The following is a 27,809-nucleotide window of genomic DNA, read 5'->3' on the forward strand; positions in this document are numbered from 1 at the left end:
TAGGTTTTATTGTATTATTCTATGATCAAGAGCTATTAGAAACCAATAGAGTGGAGGTCACTATGTAGCTAACTCCATCAATATCCATTAAAGGTGGATATTAAAATCTGAAATGTGTACTAGTCCAGGATTGCTCTCCTAGAACCTATAGCTTGCGTGCACACAAAATGCTTTATGCTTCTGAAAGGAAGTTCCTGATTAGAATCTCATGCTAGGGGTTTTGATGGAGCAATCTGAGACATGCATTCAGATTTTTCTTCCTCCACAGGTATAGAACCATGTAAGAGTTCAGGTAAGACGTGGCGCTGTCCCATGTCAAGCACATCACAAACTATAAGTAATTCTGTAATGTTAGAATTACATTAGCCCTTGCAAAACAGCAATGTTACTTAAGTAAATCTTATGTGGTGATCAAAAGTTAGCCAATAATTTTTTCTAAGTAGAAGTTAATGCTAAATTTAACTTTCAGAAAGCAATTTACCTTATAGGCCAATGATTCTCAACCAGGGTGATGCAATGCCCTTTGGGTGCCATGGGGTGGCTGCACAATTTTAGCACTGTTAGGTATGCAAACACCTATGCGGGATTCCCAGGCTAAATCCAGAGATTGCAAATAAGAATCCAAAGTATCAAAAACATTCTGACCTGTTGTGGTCTGTGAGTTCTCTTCGACAGCAAAATTGCTCTTTTATTTTTCCATGGTCAAAAAACAAATGAAGGCTAAGAGCTGGCATTTTACAAGGGATGCCTTGTGTCTAAATAGGTTGAGTACCACTGTGAGAGGTGGTAGAGAAATTTGGATAAGCAAACTTTTAAGGTTTTATTTCTATGCTATATTGAACTGCTACTGGGAAATTTCAAAGAACCTTCTTCACAGGAAAAGGGTAGTTCATAAAAAGTAATTTTTTTATGGAAACATGAGTTCCAGTTTTGACAGGAATAGCATCTTGCCTCTGGAGTAGTTTCTGGTCCTCCACCACAGCCTGAAGTGCAGGGTTTAAGCCACTAGTCTGGCATGTGGGACATGATTCAATCAATTCCCTGCTTTACCTGATTTGGACTAGGGACTAGTCTACCCTAGCACCAGCATGCCTTTGGCTATTATGTAGCCCCCACTGATTAAAAAAAACAAAGCAGAACCACAAAACTTTTTTTTTTTGAAAGATCCTTGTTTTGTCCCCCTGCAAAACAGAACATCTTTTGAAATTTTAGGAGGCATCCAAGGATGAGAAAACTGTCTGCTGCTAGTTTTACTGATATAATAAGTTTCCCAAATGGAATTCTCTCTTAGAGCCACTTCTTCATTGTAAAGTTGAAAGTTGTGACTGCTTTCTGTCACATGGGGGTGCTATTTATTAACAAATAGGACTGCAGAAGGCACCTTCATCTAGGGAACTGAGAAGGCTTTGTCTAAAATGGTGCCAGTAGCAAGAGCTGTAGAGTGCAGAGGTCACACTGTTTCACGAAGCATCTTAGAGGAAGGTGAGTCTGCTTAAAGGACCCCAGGTCCCTTCTACTTTCCCAGCAAGCTCACCAATTTGTCTTTAAGTCAGAGGTAGGAGTAACACCTTCTCTTTCTTCGCTGGAATCTGTTGCTCAGGTGAGTCCTGCATGGCTTTCCTCTCCACCTGCCATCCTAAGGAGTTTGCCTGTCCTGCCCTGCAAATGACCTTTTCAGGTAGGAAGCCTAGGATGTGTTGGGACCTGCTCTCTGACCTACCCCCTTCTGCCTTAGGAATAAAACAGAAGTACAAAACAAAATGTGAACAATCATGCTGGGCAACAAAATGTGGGCAAGCACAGCCTTTTGCTCCTAGGAGAATAAGACACTGCAGGTTTCTCAATGTTAATATTTTGCTCTTGATGGTATTTGGACAGGGCTTGTCAGCAGATGAGTTTCTTCAGTAATCCTGATCTCTTTGATTTGTGTAGCAGGCTACACATCATGACCTCCACTGTTCCCAGTTCAGACCTGTAACCCAGGTCTAAAGGGCAAACCCTGGAGTTGTGCCCTTGCAGATTCTAATCAGGATCCATCTGCACAGCCTCGTTCCATCATCTGTTCAATCTCAATTCTGTAACAAGATTCCTGATTTTTGCAGACAACCCATTTGAAACTGCTGAGACATGGGAATTTTGGCAGCACTACAAGCTAAGTGGAAAACACTGGATTTATAATGTTGAGTTCAATACAAAAGGACATACAAACAAAACTCCATTATTTAAATAAAAGGAATGTTTGTCAATATATATTGCATTGATACGAAAATCCAACTAGAGGTCCCTTGCTTAGGGTACCACGTGCTGACTCTTTGGAAACCTATGCAAAATGGAGTTGAATAATTTTCTGAGGCCTAGGAGTCTTGTTACCTCCAATATGTGAGGAAGCACACTTAGGATCATGAGCCATTGTTGTGCCTGAATGCAATCACATCTAGTAAAAGCAAGGGGCCGTGAACAGCATTAATTCCAGTACCAGAGGGAACTCATTGAGTGCCCAGGGCAGGGGGTGGGGGTCCATGGATTCAAGGAGGGCAACAAGGGTATGTTGACCACAGTATATGGCACAGGGAGAAAGAGAAGCACCATTCTGCTTAACCTCTGCCCCAGACCGTGCCCCCCCCCAGACATACTGATGTGGCACTGTGCTGCTCAGCTCCTGTGGCCAGGCAGAGGCAGCACAGGGCTTCCCAAGCCACTGCAAAGGTTCAAGGGAAGACAGGGGGAGAGTATCTTCATTCTACTTGCTCCATTTGCCCACTCATTCCCAGATATGCTACTTGATCCAGTGTTTCATCCTCCCAATCTCCTGTAGTAAGGGAAGGAAGGTGGAGCAATGCCTGTTCTCTTCCTGCTCTACCTCATGCACCACTACTGCTTTCACCTCTATTAACTGCTGCCTGTTAAATCCTCAACTTGTTGTGGACTCTTGTGCAGGACAGGTGAGGAGAAGGACTGCAACACCCGTACCACTGTAATTTTTTTTTTCAGGAAGCTTAAACATGCTTTTCCACAGTAAACTTGATATTTGATTGGCCAGATGTTTGGTACTTACAACTTGGTTGATGGGCATTGAACAGAACTGGCATCAATGTATCCCAAGGATTCAGACAGAGATACTTGATACAGTTTATTTTGAGCATTTGAACACTATTTGTTTGATATAGAGGCACGGGAGGATTTTATGTACATTACAGGAAAAATCACTGTAATGTAATAAAATAGAGGGGCGATTATGCATCTGGCAGACTTATTTGCTAACTGTAATTCATTAAACCAACAAACCCTGACTTCATAGAATTTTCTGTCCCCAAATATCAATAGACTCACAAATTTGCCTCCTTTGGCCCTTCTGTGAAAGAGGTGTCAAGCTAAAATATTAAGTTTAAAGGACTAAAATTTAAATATTTAGATTCAAATCTTTGGCTGGTGTCCATTAGCATAGCATAGTTGTGTTTGTGCCATTATCTCTCTCATGTGAATTGGATGGGGCAATTCTTGGAAGGGCAGATCCAGCCACTGTCTCTCATGAGTTGTCAGGCTACCTGAGTGTTGCCACTGATTTCATTGTCCCTCGTTATGAAGTGAGGTAGTGCTGAGTCTGGGGAAGGATGATAGAACAGAGTAGTTCTTGTGCTCAGAATAGCCCTTTCGAAGGATGGAAATAATTCAGGGAGGAAGCCCTGGGAGAAGATAAACTATAGTTCACTTTTTTATTTTGACAAATAGAAACTTAAGCAGAGAATAGAAACCATCATGCCTCCTTTGCTTTTCCCTAGTAGGTTCAAAGGGAATTAAAATAAAGAAACTTGACCATGTCTACATGAGTATAAACAAGCACTAAATGACTGTGCAGTAACCCAAGTTCTAGCACAGTAGCACTAACAGCTTTTTTTGTGATGTGGACTATGCAGTAGCCTGAGACTACTGCGCCAGTAGGGTCTTGTCATGGCTGCTGCCACATGACACTACTGCACAGTAGCCTTGGGCTACTGCACAGTCAGCATCTCGTGTAGACGCGGCCCCTGAGTCCAGTTGTAATGTCAGAGTGAATTCTCTCCATAGGAGGAGTTCTTAGGATATTCTTGACAAGCTGTGCTTTCCATCTTCAGCAAAGACCAAAAAGCAAAAAAACTAGTTACTTTGTGATTATATAAAGAGTAGTTTGAAAGGGCAAAGTACTTCCTCCCCATCTTCCCATTCTTTAGCCATAAAATTGCTTTAGCAAAAGTTGAAAAGAAGGGAGCCAATCCAGTCAACCATTAATTTGGATGCATACAGCAACCAGATCAGGCCTAGATCCTTTTCAGGGCAAAATACTAATAGATATATCTACAAGATTCTGTGTTTACACAAGTGCTTTAATGCCTTTGATAAAACTACTAGAAACTTTTACATTATAAAATAGGTTTGTACAATGCTTATCATTGTAAAGTTGTATCTGTTTGATTCTGATGATGCATCTAGGGATTTAGACATTTCATTCTTTTTACAAAGCAGTTCTGTTTGTTAAAAGAAAAAACAAGAAAGAAAAAAAATCTAAGATTGATGGGAGCTTTGACATTTTGGTGAGTGCAGGATCATGAGCTGATTTTGCTATGAACCAGGCAGATATGAGATAAAGCCACTCACTTCGGATTGAGAGCTCCAAGCTGTCCTGATTTAGGGTTTTGGTTGGGTCCTTTGTAGAGATTAGGAACTGTTTGCAAACTTGGACCTTGGTTTAGATTTCCAATCTTTGAATTGCCTACAGGGCCTAGGAGAGGAGGTCAGATTGTGGGGGGAAGGAAGGTGAGGGAGATGGGGGGAGGATGGACAGATTTTGGTAAATCTCTGGTAAGAATCACAGGCAAATACTCCATATGAGTAGCATGATTGATATGTACCTATTTTCTGGATGGGGTAGCAAAAGCAGTGTGAGTGATAGGATTTTAAAATAAGTAAAAAGGGCAACAGTTGTTAAGGTACATAAGAGACAGAGCACAGAAAGCACTAGAGTCTCTTTTCTCTGCTTTCTAACAGATATATAGCAAGCACTAAGAAGTAAAGAATGCTTCTCCGAGTTGGATAACTGAGGCTGGATTTTGTATCTTCTTAAGGTAGATATTTTAGTGGTTAAATCTACTTGCACTAATGAGAGAACTCTGCTCTGAGACTAGTGTATCCTGTTGTTTCCGGACAGAAAGGATATTTTCTTTTTTTGTCTGTTAAGTAGTGAAAGGGGCGGGGTTTTGAGAGGCATAAAGCCCTGTGAATGCAGTGCAGTTCCAACAGTTACAGACTGAAATCAGCATGAACCGTAGCACGCAGAAGAGAGTCCTGCTCAGCAGTGGAAGGGATGGAGAGTTTGACAAGTTGGCTCTGCAGTTCTTCTGGGACATTGTCAAGGAGAAGGAACCTTTGGTCAGGTCACCTTATTTTCCAGCACTGTTTTCCTTTACAGCTTACATGACTTTCTGCCTTCCTTATGTTGCACTGGACTTTTTAAGCACTAAAATACCAACCCTAAGAAGATACAAAATCCAGCCTCAGAGTTATCCAACTCTTGAAATGATGGTGCCTTGTGTACTTCGAAGTGTTTATCACCACATGGTCTTGATTTTCCCAGTGACGGTTGCACACTGGTATTGGAGACCAGTGCATCTACCCGTGTTGGCCCCTGAGCTGCCAAAACTTCTGCTGGATGTAACAGTTTGCCTGCTTCTCTTTGACTTCCAGTATTTCCTGTGGCATTTGCTTCATCACAAGGTATCTTGGCTCTACAAGACGTTTCACAAGGTTCATCACAAACACGTTTCTACATTTGCTCTTACTGCACAGTACTCCAGTGTATGGGAACTGCTTTCACTTGGATTTTTCGCTGCCATCAATCCAGTGATGCTGAAGTGCCACCCTTTGACAGAAATGATTTTCTTCCTCGTTAACATTGCACTGTCAGTGGAGGATCATTCAGGTTACGACTTTCCATGGTCAACTCACAGACTGGTGCCATTTGGCTTGTACGGAGGATCTCCACATCATGATCTCCATCACCTGAAATTCAGATCTAACTATGCTCCATACTTCACCCACTGGGATAAACTCTTTGGAACATTTGCTCATGTACATCCAAAGTAAGGGAGCTTGTCTATGAACTAGCACACTTTGTGCAACTTCTAAACTGAAAGAAGAGTTTAATTTTTCAGACTGATCAAAATATGAATGTTTGAAATCAGCTATATGGGCCATAACTGTTATTTATAACAAATATTTTATGTTTCTGTGTGTCTGTCTGAAATTGCATTTTTTAACTATATTATTTCTATTTGAGTCAAACATAAGGAAGTATAAAGAGACTTTGCTTTATTTCCTTTGAATATCCCAGCTTTTATAAAGCATGTTATATATTGTTGTATGATGTTCAATACATACACTGAGAAATATTTTCTAACTGTGATAGAATGATACATGATATGAATAGAAACTATACACACAAGAGTTTTTCTATGAAATTTTATCTGCCAGTTTATATTCATCCACACTGACCTTGTTCAAATAAATTGCTGTCTGACAGAACTAATTCTCTAATTTGGTTTTGCTTTTCTGTGCAATAATTTGAATATTTATTTTGTGTACCTTTTTAATGGTCTATTTTTAAAGTGAAATAAACTCTGTTGTAATTAAAGTGATCCTTTGTTTTATTACATTTAGCCCTCAATCTTTAGTGTGAAAATGCATGTGTGCATAGTTTGGCACTTGTATCAGTTCACTGGTTAACAGTGTCTCTTATTAAAAGATAAAGGTGCATAAAAGTAAATATATCTACTGAGTACCAGAACTGGACTATTAGTTTGTTTTCTCCAGAGTGTAATAAATTGACATTTTTTTCTGCTTTTGATAAAGGAAAGGAAGAATTCAGTTTAAAAATCTCACCTACATAATGGCATGAGAACAAAACACACTCCCTCAGCAACAGTCTAACTAGCAAATCCTGCAATTGCCAACCTCCAACTTCCAATTTTAACTTATTATTACTGACTTGCAAAAGCCTGGTTAGGAATTTGAATGAAATTTACTCAAAATTGAAAGTATAATTCCTTTCATGGAAGGATTCAAGCCCATGGAGGAGGACACTGATGAAAGAATAAGAAGCTAAAAGGCTGCTAGCAGAATAATTATAGATCAAACATCAGCAGGCTAATCAAGAAATAAAAGGCTCCCATAAGAAAGTAAATGTGAAAATTTAGGTTCAGGCTTCTGTATACCTTTCAGGAAAAATCCCTAATGCTTCAAAGGGAGTTCTGTTCACTTAACAGTGCTACATTGGTCTTTTAGTGTTACTCCTGATGATTTAACAATGGCTGGCTTTGTAATACAATTGAACAATCCAGGAGCAGGTGAAAGTGTGATTAAGTGGGAGAGGTTGACATTATACACATGTGACCCCATCCCAAAATGCATTTGCAATTATGCTAGGAAGAAAAATTGCACAGGCTTTGAGGAGGCGGAATATCAAAGAATGACAAGGTTAGTAAAATTAGAGATGATCTGAGGTTGTATAACAGAGGGAAGAATATTTTGGGGATCTACAACATTTCTTGGTTGTTTCCTGGGGTAGGAAGGGGGTTCAGTAATGAAAGATCATTGTTTAACAAATCTATGAAATAATGCAATTCTAGTACTTATTTTTATTTTCCCCTTGTGACCTTTGCAGCTTTTTAGGGACGCTAGAACTTCATTAACTACACAAAAGAATAATTGGGGAGGGGAAGGAGGGTAAATGAAGCTTATAAGAGACCTGAAAATAAAATATTATGAAACATTTCCAAGCAGAAATAAAGGCCAATTATCTTCTTAAATATTACAGGCTTAAATGTCTTTACATGAACAGCAGGGAAAAACAGAGGATTCTTTTCCCTGGCAAATGTGGGATCTAAATCACAAACTCTGATTTATTTATTTATGTGTTTCGTCATGTTATCATGTAATCCAAAGCTGCTCTGTTAATTCAAGAAAGCTTTTCACCCATATGTCCAGCTGCTAATGTTTTGATTAGATTTATGGTTTGTCTTTTTTTCTGGTATAATCTTGTCTGATCTCCAAGCTAAACAAGATTGAGCCAAGCCAGCTTTTGGATGCTGCAGGAAATGCTGCGAGTCATTCAGTATCCATTACCAGTTTTCATGCTAAAACATAGTGGAGTACTCTACTCCTGCAGGAGTGGTTTCAGGTACTTGGTCATTAGGCTATAAATAATGTTTAGCCCAGAATAATTGCTTTCAGTCTTTACAATGTTCCTCCACATGTGTGGAGATGATGTCCAGCTTACCATGGCAGAATCAGGTGATAAATTTATTTGTCACCCACCTCACTGAACTTCTGTCCATTCATCCATGTCTATTATTCTGAACTTTTCTGCAATTCAAACAGACACCAGAAAAATACTTCCTCCTTTTCTACAAACAGGAATTTCCCTCTAAATTACCTTGATGAGGGACCCAGGTAAGCTAATTGGTTGTACAGTCTGTGGCAATGTAGAGGCTTGTTATTACAGGATCTTGCAAAGCTAAAACAGGAGCAGAATAAAGGTATTATTGATACTTCTTTGGGATTGCATAATTCTGTTAAAATCTCTACATCCCACCTCTTTGCCATGAGTGCACATGCCTATGGAAGGGGACCAACGCAATCATATTTTATGACCCCTCGCTTCCCAACTACCCCACTTTGCACTCTGTTTTCTTCCCATATTGCATCATACTTCATTCAGAGAGTGAGTTCCTCAGAGTAGGTATCTTTTGCAACTTCACATGTGCTTTGTGGCATTTGGCACTATTGTTTGCATTTCATCATCCTTACCGGTACAAGAGTCTATGAGAGAGGGGAGATGTTAATCAGGATGTGACTGCAGACCTTTTGCAGTTTAATGGAAGAAGACAATACAGAGAAAAGAATATTCTAAAAACTGAAAGATGTAGAAACTGGTGTTTCCCATGGCCTGTGTAAATCCTATTTTCACTGAAAGTTCAGCATATTGCCTGCTGCTGAGTGTGAGAGAGTGAATCCTGTGGCTTGGTAGTGCTGACGTTTTGGTATTCTGTTTTACAGTTGCTGCTATTTCCTGCAGTTCCTCATCCTTCATGGCAAAAGCCAGACAAATGGAACAGTATGTAATAATGCTTTTTGGTAACTTCCGACGTCAGTCAACTTTCCTTCTTTTGCTTTCTTGCAATTTCCTTCCTCATTACTTGTGTCCCACATCAAAAAGCAGAACATAGATTAGAGGTTTCCCATCTGGTTTGCAAACAGTGTTATATATGTAATACCATGTGTGTAAACAGCAGTTTCTTTCTTTCTGGTCAGTTACTTAAAGATGTAAAGTGGGAGAGGCAAAGATGATCATTAATAACTATTTATTTAAAATCCCAGACTGATAAATGGCAACAAACTGGGTTTTGGGCATTTCCTTACTTCTGCAACTGTGCCTTATTTATGATGAGAGGAAAACACAGTTAACTATCCAAACTCATAGTTTGATCTTGCAAACTGAGAGAACCCACAAGAGCCCTTTGGCAATTTGAACACTTAGCATTTGCTTTGAGCTAGGTCTGGTGCAGTGTCACCTTGTGACATCTGAAAGCACCCTGTTTTATTGGTAGGGGGGCATGAAGTACCTTCAGAATATCTGTCCCCTCTAAGGTGCATCGAATTGGATATGCAACACCAATTTCATTTCTGAAAGCAGGTTGTTTGAAAAATAGCTGTTAAACAGTGTGTTCTACAGTGTGGCTTCCAGAGATGTTTTATTGAACTCCAACAGTTCTATGGTTCTCATTTAAGCTGGGCAATAGCTGGACTAGAGCTAGAAAAACTTGCATTTCTTATGGCTTTCCACTGAGGCTTCATCAGGCCACTCCATCTCTGCACCTCATGTTGCTTTGAAGCAGTGCTGAATGATGGAAATGAGGCTCCTTTTTATTCCTTGTCAGCACTATGACTGACAATACTGAAATAGTCTTCAGATGTCAGTCCAGGTGGGCCCCCCTTTGTTTTCTTGCAAGTATCATTGTATTTGTTTTAGCTTTTTTTGGATGGGCTCATGCTTTATTGAGGGATGTTCTGCATCATAATTACTTCTGGCCAGTCCACCCTTGTGGCATTACCAGGACCAATGCTATTTCTATACCTGGAAGAGCAAGGTGAAATGATCTGTGCTAAAAACAAAAACCAAAACAAAATACCTCTCCTCTTGGTATAGGGAGGGAGGGCCTGAACATTCAGAGATCCTTGCATAGAAATTGCTTTGTCCACCACAGAACCAAAGACTGGTGAAGAAAATACAGGGCTACAAAGCAATGCAGTTCAGCAAGTCAAGAATGCCACATATCATTGAAACTACAGGGGAATTTTATATAAGATAAATGCTTATTATATATCTTAGCTGAAAACTCCCTACCAGCAAGGAGCTAATAGTTCTAAATCTGGAAAATTGCGCCAGAGTACAGTAGTGGCTGCAGGTGGCCAAGAAAAGTAGGACACAAGGCCTTGAGGCTGAAAAATTGAAATGTGCCTTCTGTCTTCAAGCCAAATATCAGCAATATCATATTTTCTTGCATGCCTTATATCCTGTCCTTCCATCCCTGACGAAGACACCCCCTTTGTTTTTAGAATGAAGAAAAAAGATCTTTCCTTGAAAATAACAGTAAATATGGTATTTTCACAGGGGGAAATACAGGCAGCGATGGGGGAGGTGGTGAGGGGAGCAAAATCCTGTTGACCCCTTAACTGCAGGATGAGTTGTCCACATGGCTCAAGAAGCAAGGCTGGACATTTCAGCCCCAGTTCCCTACATGTCCTTGTTTAACAAACGTATCTTGATCTTCCAGCAACTAATTTTTTTTGGGAAAGTGCGTATATGCAAGTAAATACATATTGTGTTAGGAAGAAGCAAACAAAATTATCTGCTGGGTTGGTATGTGCAGAGAGAAAACCTCTACGTGAGAGGCTCTAATGTTGAGGCAATACACCTCGTTACCACAAACATTTTTGTAGCAATATGTAGTGAGTTTGTGCTCCTGGGGGTGCTGTATTGATATATTTGTTATCAAGTTTGATCTTAGAGTTAACAAAATGCAACAACTGTGGAGATACAGTTTATTCCTAAAACTGGCGTGGCAAATAGAAAAACAGTTTTTCTATCAGACATATGGTATGCCATTTGACCAAAAGATGCTCTGTTTGCTATTAGTGAAGTATATTCTAGTTGAAATTCTATTTATGTGGGTCTATTAGTGCATTTTCCTTCATATCCAGAGTTGCTTCACTGGAAATACTTCCTGCAAAAAAACAAAATACTTGTCAATTAGCAACATAAATGGAAGAATTCTATTTTCAGGATTCTATGAACCAGCTGAAGACTTCTGACACACCATAGTTTAAGGATAATGGGAAGGATGGGAATTGCGTATGTTCCAAAGGCAAGAAGTGGTTAAAAACGTGTGTATTTACTTGTTTCATTGGATAAATTTGTGATTTTTTTTCAAAGACAAAAATGCTTATAAACTCAGAGGTGGCCTGTCCAACTGAACATATAGATGGAGCAAATGTTGGCCAGATGTGCTCCCCATTCTTTATCTCATCTCTTCTCTCTCTTTCAGCACATTCTTATTTCCTTGAGCCTCAAAAATTGCTCCTTAGCTTGTTGACAGCCTTCCCCCAGATAAAACTGGCTGTTTTGCAAGTTTTTGCAGAGTTTTTCATTTAAATATTTGGATAATTACTTCCTGATGTTGGAATAATGAGATCGCAGCGTTTTCATCCTGTAGCCTAAAAGAACTGCATTCTCATGTGCTTACAACAGCCATCTACAAATCTGGTTTCATAACCCATTTGTATTTTAACACTAGGCTTAGGAAGATTTGCTTCTCCAGCTGTTTCTCAGCAAAGCACAGGGCAGGGTTCCTTCTTTCTACATCTTTATTCCCAATGCAAGTGCTTCATGTTTTCATCTCCATTGTTCCTATTTTCTTGTCTCTGTGGACACAATACATTCCCATGTCAGGAAGAGTTCAGTCCAAAGGACCAGAGGTGGGAGCTTTTCCCACCCAACCTTCATGTTGTGGGGTCCTGATTCAGCTTCTAGCACTAATCAGTACAGCTCTTGCTTGCACTCACTGATTGCTGAAAGCTCCTAAGGCTCTTGCATGCTGTCAGTCATACTCCTTCTGAAATATTGGATTTTCTTTGCTCATCAAAATCTACCCAAGGGCTCTGGCAAGGGATGATATGGCAAATGTGTGTCTGTGTCTGTGTGAGTGTGTTGGGGAGGGTAGGGCGGGGAAGGCACAGGGGAGATGCTGTGAAAAGGAGTTGTAGAACTGAATCAGGGCCAGAATGTGTGCATGGTAACAGATGATGTCAGAGTCCCTATCCAGCTGCTATTAATTTTAGTGATCCTCTCTTCTCACTGAAATCAATAGCAGCTGTACATTAATTTCACAAACAAACAAAAGGATACCCATATCCAGCTCACTGTTACAGACTAGAATATGGGACTGTGTGTTATAACTATCTGTATGTCTTCTTTCACTGGAGGAGATGCAATGCTGGTAGGAGGTAGCACTATGGCAGAATTGTTACCATGGGGGCTGGGGAGATAACGGACACAAGTAGTAGCAGTGTCACTCATTTGGTTTTAAACAGATGGTCTGGCACTTCTTGTCACTCCTCTGCCGGATTTGTTCCTGTTCGTAACATATTGTAGTATTATCAACATATTGCCAATGACATTTCCTTCTACTTAATATTTTCCATTTGCTGTGCAATGTGCACAAGTTCCTCAGCAGCTGGTGGGCAACCAGCATCATTTTTTTTTTGTAGGTGGTGTACTCTTGCCCGTCTACATTTTTCATTTCTTTCTTAACAAAGCCTGTCTGTTTTATTCATAACAGAAAGCCTTCCTTAAAAATATCGTGTACAAAAGATTCCCATTCTGGAGTTTCTTTTTCTTGAGTTCTGATAGTTTATTTGCACAGGAAGCTAATACACAGACGCGCGCACACACAGGCACACACATGTGTGCGTAGGTTCTTGCTCTCATTCGCTTTCTCTCTCTCTCCTGAAAAAAAACCTAATTTGAACTTGTTTCCTGTCCCAGCCCCTTAACTATGAGTCAGACTCCTTTCCTGAGTCATTGTCCTGTACTACATAAAACCTGGCTGCTTACAGTACAGGCAGTTTCATAGCCCTCCTACACTTTGAAACAGATAGGTGAGACATCCTATTCCAGTTTAAAAGCTGCCTGAGGGCCAGGTTCCAGATTGGGAGCCCATCCTGCCTAATGCTGGTGGTAGCAGGTTGGGCACTGGCATCTCCATGAAGACACAATGCAGGCAGGGGGTGCTTGTCCCACCTGGATCTGCTGTGGATTGGGGGGGGTAGGGGAGGGGTGCAGGACAGGATTGTTTGGGGCCACACAGACACAGACATGTCTCTCTCACTCACCCACCCAAGCCTCGCTCCCCACAGAGACGCAGTGGCAGCAGCAGTGCTATGGCATGGCCCTACCGGGGCCCATGCATACACAGCTACCACTCTTTTGCTCTGTCTGCCTTGCCCTGCTGTCCTGCCTGCTGCCTGCCAAGATCTTTCCATCTGTGGAGTGCCCCTGCTATGTCTAGGGATATATTGTATAATAGAAAAACACAGGGATACATATACTCCTTTCTCTCCCCCACACCTGTGGCTGACGGCTTGGAGCCACATGCTGTTTTTCATTGCACCAGGACCTGGGGGGTGGGGGAATGACAAAAGTGGGGGAGGGAGACTCTCTGCCATGGAGTTGGCCTGGCCCTAACCAAGACCAAAGCCACCAAGCTGTGGGAGGGGGTCCACGTGGTAGAGGGTCTTTTCCCCTCAGCCCCTCACCTGGCCGTGCAGGGAGGAGACACAGCCTTTTCTGTCTTCTCTCTGTGGTAGTCCAGGGGTGTGGCTGGGCCAGTGCTCACCCAGAGCATACAAGTATCAGCAAGGCTAGCAAGCCACCCAGCGAGGGGGCCCCTGGGATGTCAGGGGATTGTAACCTACCTTGACTCAGGATGAATGTGGTATAGACATTTAATAATGTGCACTAACCTAAAGCACTCTAGTCTGATACCACATTCATTCAAGGTTAACTTAGAGTGGCATCTACCATATTTTATAGTGCTCTATGTGCCATGAAATGCCTGTTCAGTTACAGCTGTAAAATGTTTTCTGCATACTTAATACATGGTAAGTGTAACTTCTATAAAGGCACTAGGACAGTGGTTCTCAGCTTTCTTAAGGCTCAAGGCACACCTTGTTCGACTCAAGGTATTCCCTGGAAAATGCCAGCTCTTAATTTCCACTTGTTTCTTGACTACAGATAAATATGAGACCAATTTTTCTCAAGCAAAGAACTCAGAAAGACCACAACAGGTCAGAATGTCTTTGACACCATGGATTTTTATTTGAAATTCCTAGGTTAATTTTATGAATACAGACCTACTCAATTTGTGATTTCACAGATTTTGTGGAAATCTCAAAATCAGGCATTGTCCATTAAATCAGGCAATGTCTGCAAAATTTCTGGGGGTACCCCCCCCCAACACACACACTTATCTAAAATAAAATACTGGCTCCCCAGTGGGAGCTAGCAGTCCTCATAGCTGCTGCAGCCTGGCCATGCAGCCCACCAGGGTGGGGAGGGAGGGGGAGGGAGGCTGCCAGAATGAAGGAGAGCAGCTAAGATGGTGGCCACCCCTGCCCTTCACTGCTGATTGGTTGAAGGGGATGCCTGTTGTGTAGCCCCAGCCCTCTCCACCAATCGGCAGTGAGGGGTGAGGCTGCATGATTCACCATCCAGCGCAGGGTGCCAAGGGCCCTAGACTTTAAGAGGGCCAACTTCAATGAGTTGAGATTAGTGGGAGAGGCACTGGGGTCCTCGAGAGTAGGGGAACTCAGTGCCCAAGATGAGTGGTCGTTCCTTAAGGAGACGATACTCAGAGCCCAAGGGGTGACAATCCCAACAAAAAGCAAGCGGGATAAGAGTGCCCAAAAGCCCCCTTGGCTCACCAAGGGCATTCATGAATGCCTGATTGCCAAAAAAGGAGGCGTACACCCAGTGGAAGGGAGGGCTATCACCAAAGAGGAGTATACCTCCACTGCTCAGGTCTGTAGGGGGGCTGTTAGAAAAGTTAAGGCAGATACTGGACTAGGGCTAGTGTCAAGGATCAAAGATAATAAAAAGTCCTTTTTTAAATATATAGGGAGAATGAAGAAGGCACCAGGTAATGTGGAGCCCCTGCAGGATATGCTTGGCAATCTGGTGGTAGTATCAGAGGAGAAAGCAGACCTCTTTAACAAATTCTTCACCCCCATTTTCTTGTGCAGGGACCGGGACTCCCCGACCAGGATTCCAGACAGACTTGGGAGAAATGCCACCAGGCCTAAAGTCAGGGAGGACCGGGTTAGAGTGCTTCTGGAGGGACTGGACATGTTCAAATCAGCAGGTCCAGATTCTTTCCACCCCAGGGTGTTGAGGGAATTGGCAGGAATTATTGTGGGGTCCCTGGCACAGCTTTATGAGCACTCGTGGTGCTCTGGCAAGGTATCAGATGACTGGAAGAAAGCCAATGTGGTCCCCATCTTCAAAAAAGGGAAGAGGGAGGACCAGGGAAACTATAGGCCCATTAGTCTTACTTCAATCCTGGGGAAACTCTTTGAGAAGATCATCAAGGAGCACATCTGTGATGGGCTAGCAGCAGGGATGATGCTCAAGGGCAACCAGCACAGTTTCATTAGGGGCAGGTCCTGTCAGACCAACCTGATTGCCTTTTACGATCAGGTCACAAAAGCATTGGATGCAGGCGTCGCGGTGGATGTAGTCTTTCTGGACTTCAGCAAGGCCTTCGATACTGTCTCCCACCCCATTCTCATCAACAAACTAGGTGACTGTGGCATTGATGCCTACACAGTCAGATGGATTGCAAATTGGCTGAAGGGTTGTACTCAGAGGGTAGTGGTGGACGGGTCTTTTTTGGCCTGGAGGGAAGTGGGCAGTGGAGTCCCCCAGGGCTCGGTCCTTGGGCCTGCAATGTTCAATTTCTTTATTAGTGACTTGGATGACAGGGTAAAAAGCAGCCTATTTAAATTTGCTGATGATACCAAGGTATGGGGTGAGGTGGGCCCGCTAGTAGGGAAGGACAGATTACAGAAGGACCTGGACAGGTTACAGGGGTGGGCTAACGAAAATAGGATGGGCTTCAATACTGACAAGTGCAGGGTGCTGCACTTGGGCTGTATGAACCAGCAGTACATTTATAAGCTGGGAAACTCCCTTCTCTAGAGCACGGTGGCAGAAAGAGATCTTGGAGTCATTATTGACTCCAAGATGAACATGGGCCGACAATGTGAGGCCACGGTTAGTAGGGCTAACTGTACCTTGTCATGCATCCACAGATGCATCTCAAGCAGGGCCAAGGAGGTGATCCTCCCCCTCTATGCAGCACTGGTCAGGCTGCAGCTGGAGTACTGTGTTCAGCTCTGGGTACCGCACTTCAGGAGGGATGTGGACAACATTGAGAGGGTCCAGAGGAGGGCCACCCTCATGATCAGGGGACAGCAGGGCAGACCCTACGAAGAGAGGCTACGGGACCTGAACCTGTTCAGCCTTCACAAGAGAAGGCTGAGGGGGGACCTAGTGGCCATCTATAAACTCACCAGGGAGGACCAGCAGGGTTTGGGAGGGACCCTGTTCCCCCAAGCACACCCTGTGGTAGAAAGGAATAACGGCCACAAATTGTTAGAGAGTAGATTTAGACCAGACATCCAAAGGCACTACTTCACAGTCAGGGTGGCTACTATCTGGAACCAACTTCCAAGGGAAGTGGTGATGGCTTTTACCCTGTGGGTGTTTAAGAGAAGGCTGGATGAACACCTCACCGGGGTCGTTTGACCCAAGTACTCTTTCCTGCCATGGCAAGGGGTCGGACTTGATGATCTGCTCAGGTCCCTTCCGACCCTACTTCTATGAATCTATGATGGACAACCCCCTTGGACAATCAGAGGTGAGGAGTGGGGTCCCTTCATCAATCAAAGATATGATAAGCCTGCAAAAAATAGTGACTAGCCCCACAATCTGCCCACAAAATCAGCCACCTGCCTCCTCAATTTGGGTAGGTCCCTACTTATGAATCATGTACATGTTTGTAGACCTAACTGTGCTAATACTGTGAGGCCCCCTGTAGCACCTTTAACAGGATTACATGGCACCCCAGGGCTGAGAAGCACCAAGTTCCAAACAAGAACCAGGACTGTAGGGTAGTCTAGAATAATAGAATATTAGGGTTGGAAAGGAGGTCATCTAGTCCAACCCCCAGTCCAGTAGCATGTGCAGTTTTGGGATGTATGTAGATGAAACCGGGGCCCTAAATTAAACTGGTGGGTTTTAAAAAACACACCACTTTAATTTAGGGCTGATTAAACCTCTATGTCGTGCACACACCCCACTGACTTACCTGTCTCTCCCTTGGGGAGGGAAAGGCAAGCTGCTGGTGGGTGGAGCAGTCCATGGGCTACAGGTGGGGCTGGTGCTTCCCTCTGCAGCAGCTGCGGCCCCCCCCACGGCAGCACCCACTTGCAGGCACCTGGCTCAGGTGGTCCTGGGGTGCACCGCAGCCGCGGAGGGAAGCATCAGGCCCCCACCCAGCTCAGACTTGCCACTTTTCTTGGGCAGAGCTGCTTTCCCGGGCTGCTGCCAGGCTGCCTGCAGGGCTTCCTACAGAGCCACGGAGCTGCACGGAGCCTGGTGCTTTGCTCTGCGTCTGTAGGGGCAGCAAACCAAAACTCCTTGAAGGAGTTTTAGTTTGCTGTGCCCCAAGTCATTTAAACTGCATTACACCACCGAGTTTCCTACAGTGGCTGGAATTAATGTGCAATACACTGCTGGGGTGTGCAAGCACTGACACCATTAAAGTGGTGCAAAAGCATTTAGCTCACTTTAAAGTCTTGTGCACACATGCCTCTCATTTTGTCTACACATGGCCTTGTACACTACACTCTAGGAAGGGCATTAAAAACCTAGAAGGTATCCAGGATCAGGTGACAAAAATGATAAAGGGAAAAAGAAGCTGGACAAAGAACTTGGTACAATTAGGTTTGGGAAAAAAAGGGATTACGAAGGGACATAGCAGCAGTTTTCAAATATGTGAAAACCTCCCATAAATATGATGATGAAACATAGTTCTGCTTTGCCACAGTGGGCAGAGCCTGTGGCAACAGTTTTAAACCACAGTGAAAGCAGATTTAGGTCAAATCTGAGGAAAAAAATCTTAATTGGAAGAACAGTAGGACAATGAAGAGAGATACTGAGAAAAGCTGTTGAACCTCTTTAATTTGGAGATTTTCAGGAAGAGGCCAAAGAGACACCCTGCTGGGATGGTATAAGAATGACAGAGCATGTCTGGGCAGGGAGTTACACTAGATGGTCCTCAAGGTCCCTTCCAATGCTTTTTAAAGCATTACTACTTATCTGTCCCCTGTGGAGAGAGTGAACCATTGATTCCCATCTTAATAGCATTAGCAATCATTTTTTGTATTTTGAAGGTTGTGATCAAATCCTTACTCAGTTTTCTCCTGATTATATGATTCTAATTCTTCCAATCTCACCTTGATGTTTTCAGGATTTCTGGTCTTTTGTGTTGCTCTTTCTTCCCTCTGGATTCTTTCCAGTGCATCCACATTGTTCCTGAGACATGGTCCCCAAAACTGGACTCTGTAGTCTAGGTGAGGCCTCACTAGTATGTAATAGAGGGGAAAAATTTCCCATGGCTCTTGTTAATATATCCCACTATGTGCTTAGGATTTTGTTGGGTTTATTTTGTATCCATTTTACACAGCTGGGTCATATTCAGCTTCTGGATCACTATCACCCCAGACACTTTCTGTCATTCTGAAGACTACTCAGGCATTCTCCATTTTGTATTTGTGCATTTGATTGTTACTAGATAACTATAACTGAATAACTACCCAATCAGAGTTAAAAACCCTAGCAGACAATTTAGCTATTGAGTTGGATTAGCCTTGTAAAAATCATTTTAGCTTGAGGTATCTGAACCTGGTGCATTTGAAATGGAAAATGAGACTACTGGAATAAATTCCTCTCCATGCTAGCTGGATGGTGCTATTTAAAAATGCAAGAGATATTTCAAAAACTAAATATGTGAAATCAGATCACTGCTCAACAACTTAAAATGGTTAATGGTTTCAGGTCCAAAAAGTAGCATGTGAGGCGAAAAATAAGGACAGGAATTTCTACCTAGTTTTTGTGCTACTTATTTCATTAGAATGAGAGTGACTATTCTTCTGAATCCCACTCATGGCCCAGTCTAATATGCTGTATGTACATAAGATTCCCTCTGATGATAGCCAAGGTTTCTTTTGGCAATTTCTATAATTGGACAGCAACTGATTCCTATCTTTCCCATCTATAGCAATTGGTCCAATAAAATGTATCATCAAAAAAACTATTGCTTTTGCCATATTTCCTGGACCATTAAGGCTACAACAACCCTGCTTCTAACCACAAGACACATTCTACCCCCCCACTGATAAAATTCTTTTATTCCCCTGGCATATGAAAAACCTGTGAAAATCCAAAAGATGTGTTATATCCTTGGTTTATAGACTGAGTCTTTTAATCAGTTTTTGGTGCCAATTTAGAATGAAATTCTAAATTCTCCATAAGTACTTCCTTTTTTCTGAAGAATGGATTTAAATTAATAATCCTTATCCTGGCATTGCCGGTTAAAAGCTAAACAGCAGTCTTTACTACTTCAGTGCCCATTCAGTCTTCCTTCATTAAAGATACTTATCCGGTATTGTAGACAAACAAAATTCACTTAAGCAGGATGAGATGCTATGGCCTCTTAAGTGAGTGCCACACTTCTAAGAAAGGAGGCTGACAAGGCAAAATAAAGGGAATTAATTTAAATCAGGCCCTATTCTTTACAATATGGGCTTCTTTTTTTACCACCTAACATACTGGTACTAATTTCCTGTTTCTATTAGTAATTTGCTTTTCAGCAAGAAAAGTACAGCAAGAAAATTCTTCTTTGTTCATGCAGGAATTCCCCTTAGTTCTTTTCAGTGTTTGCAAGTGGGGAAATACTAAAACTTTTCTTTTTTTGGTTGAATTTCTTTTTGAAATGTCACTGCCAACCTTAGGATGCAACATGTAGTTGGCACACATTGTTCCTTTTTTTTTTTTTGCTAGCTCTTCTGCAATGCCATAGCTTAGGTCAATGAAACAAACATGGACAATAAGGAAAAGCCAGAAAAATACTAAGTCTGCAACTAAGTTGTTAAAAGACAGAAATACAGTGTTTTAAATTTTCACATTTCTTTCCACCCAAGAATTCTGACACGTTTTTCTTCTCTGTCTCAGTTCCTTCCCACCTTTCTTCACTGGATTTTTTCTCTTTGTAACACTAGTATTGCCTCTGATTCTTTTTCATTTGATAATCAGTTACATTACAGAACTCTTGTTAAAAAAAGAATCAAAGACCTTCACAATATGAAGTAAGTGTACAATTTTTTTTCTCACAGACACATTGCTGACTAATGGCTATTATTTATCAGGAAGCTGGAGATAATGCAGTTCCCAGCACTAACCAAGATCCTTTAGTTTTGAGTTTTAGCTGCCAGGATTAGTGGGTGCCTTATCTCTAGCTTGCTGACAGATTCCAGCTGATACTTAAAATGATTTCAGTTATTCGAGTGGGTGCATGGACAAGATATGCTAATCTTAGCATAGTGCTCTAACACATGGTGACTGGGAAATTTTCATGGATATCTGGAGAACTGAGGGAATTATTTAAGTTGGATGCATGGGTGACTGGTGCCTCCAGAGTCTGGGAGGGCGCCAGCGGCCAATTGCCGACTGGTGGGGGGGAGTCCTGCAGCAGCCCATCACCAACAAGGTGTGGAGGGGCCCCCAGTGGTCGATCGCAGTGCCGGTGGCAAAACCGGAAGTGTTGGTGGCAAAACTAGAAGTGCCACTGGTGCTTCTTAGTGCCGGCCAGTGCCAATCTCAGGGGGGCCACTGGCTGACACTTTACTCAGCATCCTCACTCCTCGGCCAGTGAAGGCCAATCTCAGGTGGGGCACATGTCTCCCTCCCCCTCCCCTTCCCCGTGCCCTCCCTATGCATCACCTGCAATAGCATAAGTGTGGACTCAACAATCCAGGATGTTCCTTAACTTCTTAACTTCTTATGAAATGATGTAGAATGTAAATAATAAATGTTAGTTGTGAATATTAAAAATACGTTGAATGCTCTTGGAATATGTTAGATTAACAATGTCCTAATTTTGTATTATTATTATTTTAATAACTTATTTATTTGGAAGGGAGATGGAGGAGTCTCATCTGAATTGGGTGGTCATGAAGTTCAGAACTTGAAAGATTGTGGTTTTTTAAGGGTATACTAGAGTAAGTAAAGAAAATAAAGCTGGATAAAGGTTTGGTCACCTTTGGTAATTTGTCTAATTTTTCTGTTTGAAGTGGCAGCTTTCAGAACACCTCAAAAAGTGAAACTTTGGTGATTGCAACTTATCAATAATTTGAGCACTTTATTGCAACTATTCAAAACTGTATAGGTTCCTCCCTCTCTTTCCATGCTACCAAGGGAAATCATAAAAGGAACTTCAGGGCTAAGTACAGACAGTGTAAAAAAGCCCAACGCTGAATTGATTCAGTCTTTGCAGGTCAGTCTAAAATGCAGAAATTAAACTGAGGAACAGCTGGACAGACATTCACTTTTGATTCAGGAAATGCAGCTGCATACTTGCAGTAGCTCAGGCCAGAAGCTGGGGAGCACTAGAGCATGGTGCTCTGGCACATAGCCAGCATGGGCTGTGTGTTCGTGTCCTCTTCCTGTTGCCCCCAAGTTCTCTGGGATATGCAGTCCATAATCACAGTAGCAGGACTTTGCAGGGCTGCTCATTACTTCCTGGTGTCACTGGGATTTGTAGTCCACAGTCGCAGCCAGCAGTAAGTTTTTAGCAGGGCAGGTCAGCTCTGTACTTGGGGGAAGGGAAGTTTAACCCTCCTCCCTGGCCCCAGACCTCAGCAGACCCTTGCCCACAAGCCTTCTCTGCTAGAACAGACAGCACAGCCCAGGTCTCAAAAGCATGCTGGGATGCTGTGGGACTGTGATTTAACTTGAACCAGGAAGGGGTCTGGCACAGAAGTTCCATAAACCAGTTTGACCCAAATCAGTTAAATCTGATACTACATTCAACCAGTTTTATCTTAAACCAGTTTCAGCCATTTTGAAACCAGTTAATATGCATTGAACTTCTTAAACCAGTGTGCAACTTCTATCCCTGCCCTAGAGAAAGGTCAAAACTGGATCCTCATGGATATTAGCATATTTGTGTTCTTGACTACAGATTTCTACTGCCTGAGAACCCTTTTTAACCATTACTAGAACACCTCTCTCTCTTATTTTCTTTCCCATTTCATGCATAAGTCCTGTTGAAAATATTTAAAAAAATACATTTACCAAACTGATAATGTTCTGTAAGCTGTATCAATTTTGATGACATTGTGTTTTCAACAATGAATTATAAACAAAACATATTGGCCGTATTGGAATGGAATGTCTTAATTTTTCATTCCAAAATGACTTTTCCTTTAGAAATAGAAATTATATATTAAATATTTAATATAAAATATAGCATAACAAATATGCTATATTAAATACACAATGGGTGTGTCTATACAGACATTTATGCCGGCTTATATTGACTGTGCAGTAAGCAGGAACAAACTACATCTGCAGGCATTAAAGCACATTAACACTGACCTAGGACTACTAGGTATCAAATTTATGTTGGCATAAGTCACCATATTTACTGTTTAGTAACTTTGGTTACTGAACAGTAAATGTGCACATGTAGATGGTTCAATGTGCATTAGCCCAAGTTAACATGCATTAAGGTGCACACCTACATGTGTGTGCTGTTAAAGCACATTAAAAATGGTGAATTTAGGCTATTCATGCCTAAATTTGATACCTGGAAACGCAAGTATCAAATTTAGGTGTGAATAGTTAAAGTGCATTAACATATGTGTAGATGTATTAAAGCACATTAACACTGTATGTGTGGGCTGGTTTGGGATTAATTTCAGTCCTAAATCAATCCACACACAGAGTGGTAATGAGCTTTAACACCTGCAGGTATAGATGCCTGCCTAAACCTGCTTAATGTGCATTAAATTTAGGTGCACTTAAATGCATGAGTAGACATACCCAATATGTCGCTTTACAATTACTCAACTATTACTTTACATATAATACTATGTTGTTTTATTTTATATCATGCCAATTAACATTTACAGAACAAATTAAAAAATAAGTTGCCATTTAGAATCCAAATTGGCATTGAATTAGAATGCCAAATGCTGAGAGAGCAAACCTAGTACTAATTGCAGCATCTATTACAATACCAATTATCACTTAAAATATCAATGAATTATATAATAATATTGCTTTATCATATATTTTTATTATATCTTACTTTTCAAATAGTGATTAAATCATAAATGTATAATTCAAAATGCCAATATGCAGTAGATTAAAAAATAGAATTTAAATAAGTATTATAAAATAAAAGTGTAAAAAAATCAGCCAAGGGTGGTAAATCTAAGTTGAAACATTTTTACTGCCCGTACATTCATTTTTTTTTACCCAGGAATTTCATTTTGTAAAAATTTTAGCTTTTATTCAATACCTGATGACTTCTTTCCCTTTAATTAATGGAATGCCCTATGGAAGAAATCCAGTTTCAATCAGTCTTGTTGAGGAAAAGAAAAAAATGTTGCAGTATGTATGGAAGGTGAACAAGGTTCTTTAGGTAAACTTTTATTAGACCAACTCAAATAGTTAGAAAAAAATCCTTTTTTTTTGTGGAAGGTGAGGAAGATAATCAGTTTGCTAGGGATATAGGGAGTATAAATATATATTGCTATGAGAAGGAGTTAGGTTAGTGGAATCAGTTCTGATGAAGGTTAGGCTGAATTACTTGGGGTTGGGAGAGGATAATCAGACTGGATAGAGAAACAGTTGGTGGAGAGGTAGATCAGTTTGTAAACGAGGAGGAGCCTGATGAGAGAGATGAATAGGCAGTTGGGTAAGAGAATTAGGAGTGTTGAGATACAGGTAGGAGAGAATGAGATGGAAATCGGAGGAGGCTAAACAACAGCAGAAAATTGGGCCAGTAGAGAAAGGAGGAGCCATTGTAAGGGAGCTGAGGAACAAAAAAGTGTTATGGGAAAAAGCTAGAAATAGTAAATTAGGATGTTTGTAGACGACACTTTAAAGCAGGTTTGAAGTGTGTTAAATTCCTTTTGTACCGCTTTAATAGCATCACTGTTTGCACATTTAGCAGCATATTGCACATTCATTCTAGCTGCTGTAGCACATTTGGCAGTGTAATGTGCCGCAAATGACTTTGGGATGTTGCAAAGTAAAACACCTCCAAAGAGTTTGTTTCCTACTCTACAGCCATGGAGGGAAGCACCAAACTCCTTGAGGCTCAGGGGCTGTGCAGGCAGATCATGCAGGCAGCCCAGCAGCAGCCTGGGAAGGTAGGATCCACAGAAGGAAAAAAAAAAAGTGGCAAGCCTGATCTTTTCCTCCCCCACTCCCCTGGAGCCTGCCTGAGCTAGCTGGGGGCCTGGTGCTTCCCTCTGTGGCTGCGGTGCTCCCTGGGACTGCATGGCAGGGGGCAACACTGCCGCAGAAGGAAGCATCAGCCCTACCCTACCCCTGCAGCTCAGGGACCGCTCTGCTTGCCAGCAGCTCGCTCTCTCCTCCCCACCACTGGAGAGGCAGGTAAGGATCAGGCTTTGACATGGGTGTACACAACATGGGGGTTTACTTTGCCCTTACATGAAGTGGTGTTTTAAAAAAATCAATGATTCAATTTACACAAGAAAAGAATGTAGCAGATGAGACAATAAGTTTCCAAATGGCTTTTAACTGTTAAGCAACATCTGGTGGCTAAGTATTATGTACATTTAGACTTTTTGCTATGGGCTGTGTCTTTGTAGGGTCAGGGAGTTTAGCAATGGTGTACATGGAAGCTGCCTAGATGAATACGGCCACAAAAATCATATCAAGTTACTGCTGCTAGTGCTGTTTTTACATGCTTTTTATTTTTTGGCAGACAATGAGAATAATAAAGCACTGCTTTTGTTGCCCAGAATCTTGGTGTGTGTCACTGGTAATTTATTTTCTTTTAGCTTTTCCCATGGCATTTCATGGGCTTTTTTTGTTTTGTTTATGTGGCTGTAAAACTGGTGGTGTGCGTATTGGCCCTGCTCCAATTCACCCCTCCCACCCTCCACTGCTGGCTCGGGAACCCCTAGAATGAGCTCCCTCTGCTCCCTTTCCCTCCTCTCATTCTGACAACAGCACAGGCTGGGAAGGAGTAAAGGCTGTTCCTAGGGGCAACCAGCTGCAGGGGGATCAAGCCAGCGTGATCCCCCTCCCCCCTGGAACCAACATTGAACTTCTGTTTGGTTCAGGGAATCATTGTAACTCAGAATGCTTCCTGCAAAGCCTTCTGAGTTACAGGGGAGAGCTGCACTTCTGTCTGCTCCTGGGCAGTTGACAATTAAGGTTTCCCAATACTTCCTACAATAAGAGTCTGTTGTCAGTTTAATCATTGATGCTGAAATTTTCCATGGAGAAAGTCTGCCTTGAGACAAATTTCTAGCTGAAAATTTTGGTTAATATGGGTCAGTCAGGTTCAACCATGAGTTTAGGAAAGGTTAGGGTTTTGTTTCTGTTAAAGTGATCCTCATAGCCATAGCAGTGAGAAGCTCAAATAATTTGTGATCTGGATCACAGACATGAAATTTGGTAGTGGAACTGTTCTGGAGTAATGGTATGTCTTTTGTTATTCCAGTAAAAATTTGGACCAGTTATCTTCTGAAACAATTCAGTTTATACACATTCAGGGGAAACTTAAAGCTAAATGCTCTCAAGATTTTATCCACAATGAGAATCATTTTAACCACATGTATTACACAGGCAGCTTATTTGTGTCATAGAATCATAGAAAATTAGGGTTGGAAGGGACCTCAGAAGAACATGTAGTCCAGCCCCCTGCTCTGTCATGACAGGTTGATTGACCATGCTGTGCCCAAATGAGGTAGAAGGTGGGACAAGGGCAGGAAAATAGGGAAGGGAGGAAGTAAGGGAAAGCAGGGAAGAGCAATAATAAGGTGAAAGCAAGAGCAAAAAGAAGGAAGGACTCCTGCAGAGGAGAGGAGTGAAGCAGGTGGACAGGAGTAGGCACTGAGTGAACTGGGGTCAAGGGCAGAAGCCAAATGAGAACTGGGAAGAGACAAGGGTAGGAGTTAGGTGTAGGTAGAGGATAGGGAAAACTTGTGAGAATAGTAGCAGGGAGGAGACAGACAAGAGCTGGCGTGGTGAATATGGACAATGAGGAGTCAGGGAGAGAACGGTCTGTTCTCACATGAACTTTTTCTCTTACAGCACCTGGAATGGAACCCATAATTCTTCAGTCTCTACACTCCTTTTGAGACTACCAAGTAGACATGAAACCATATGACCAAGTGTGTGTCTCTATTTCCATCAAGTTGTAAATCTATAGCAAGAATTAGCCTTCCACTGCTATTGTTGCCCTGTGGGATCAGACCAACTCTCAGGATTTCAATATTGCACTGTTAGACAGGTGGGTGTGACACAGTTGCACATATACAAACACACAAATCAAATAGGTGCATATACACACACACACTACCAACTCAGGCACATACACATCCAATCCAGCCTAGGCACATGCATACCTATCACCAATTCAAGCACATACATTATACACCTCAAAAGTTAAACAAAAATCAATTGTCCATACCCGCACACTCAGTACACATGCACAGATCACTAATTCGTATATCATGCATATAATGACATATATACACATACACACACACACACTGACCAGTTCACACACAATCAACCTGTGGCAGAAGGCCACCTTTGTTTCTCCCCAAAAACTCTGCTCTGTGACCATTTGGTTAGGATGGGCCCAGCAGAGGAGACACACCTTTACCCTATCTCTTTAGGTAACCTGAGCTAGATACATTCCTGAGGGAGGGGGGAAACCTGCTCCCTCTGCCTACGTGACTGGTATCACATACCTGGGTGAGGGGCTTCCTCCCTGGTGGGCTAGAGACTACCAGTCTGCCTGGCAAATGTATTTCAAATTGGTTGGCTGACAGTCAACAGGTGCTGGCCTCCATTGGACCAGGTAAATGAGGTCACAAGGGCTATATAAGAAAAGGACTGCCCAGGAGGAGGGGGCAGCAGCCATGAGGGAGACTCAGAGACAGAGAAGAGCTGGATCATCTGAAACTTGCTCTCTCTTTCAGAACTCATGATCAAGGAACTGCCTGCCTCCAGGGGGAATCTCCACCTGCCTCTGGATGATACTTGTGAGTAAGCTACCTGAGGTCTAACTAGATATATAGCTTGCAGTAACTCAGATGTGTAATCAAAGGCTACCCAGCCAGGGGAGTGTGCTCTATGGGATTTCTCTGATATCGCTCTACCCTGTACCCTATTCTAACCCAACCCTCTATAACCAATAAGGTTCTCCTTTGTACCTAGTGTGGGAGACTTATTGGGAATGGGTCTAGATTATGCCTTGGGGTCCCCTTGGTTCAGCTGACTAAGGGAGACAACTACTTGTGCTTCTGACTGAGGGAGGATCCCA

At 42.2% G+C, this 27,809-nt stretch overlaps 1 protein-coding gene across 1 annotated transcript; it reads left to right on the forward strand.

The window, feature by feature from the left end:
• The first annotated feature begins 5,260 nt into the window (after positions 1-5,260).
• CH25H (cholesterol 25-hydroxylase) lies at positions 5,261-6,786 on the forward strand. Its single transcript, XM_006028989.3, has one exon. It carries the CDS (start codon positions 5,293-5,295, stop codon positions 6,115-6,117), a length of 825 nt encoding a protein of 274 aa, XP_006029051.1. The 5' UTR covers positions 5,261-5,292; the 3' UTR covers positions 6,118-6,786.
• Positions 6,787-27,809: the final 21,023 nt, after the last annotated feature.

This window comes from Alligator sinensis, unplaced genomic scaffold, assembly GCF_000455745.1.
Source record: "Alligator sinensis unplaced genomic scaffold, ASM45574v1 scaffold557_1, whole genome shotgun sequence".
Taxonomy (NCBI): domain Eukaryota; kingdom Metazoa; phylum Chordata; order Crocodylia; family Alligatoridae; genus Alligator; species Alligator sinensis.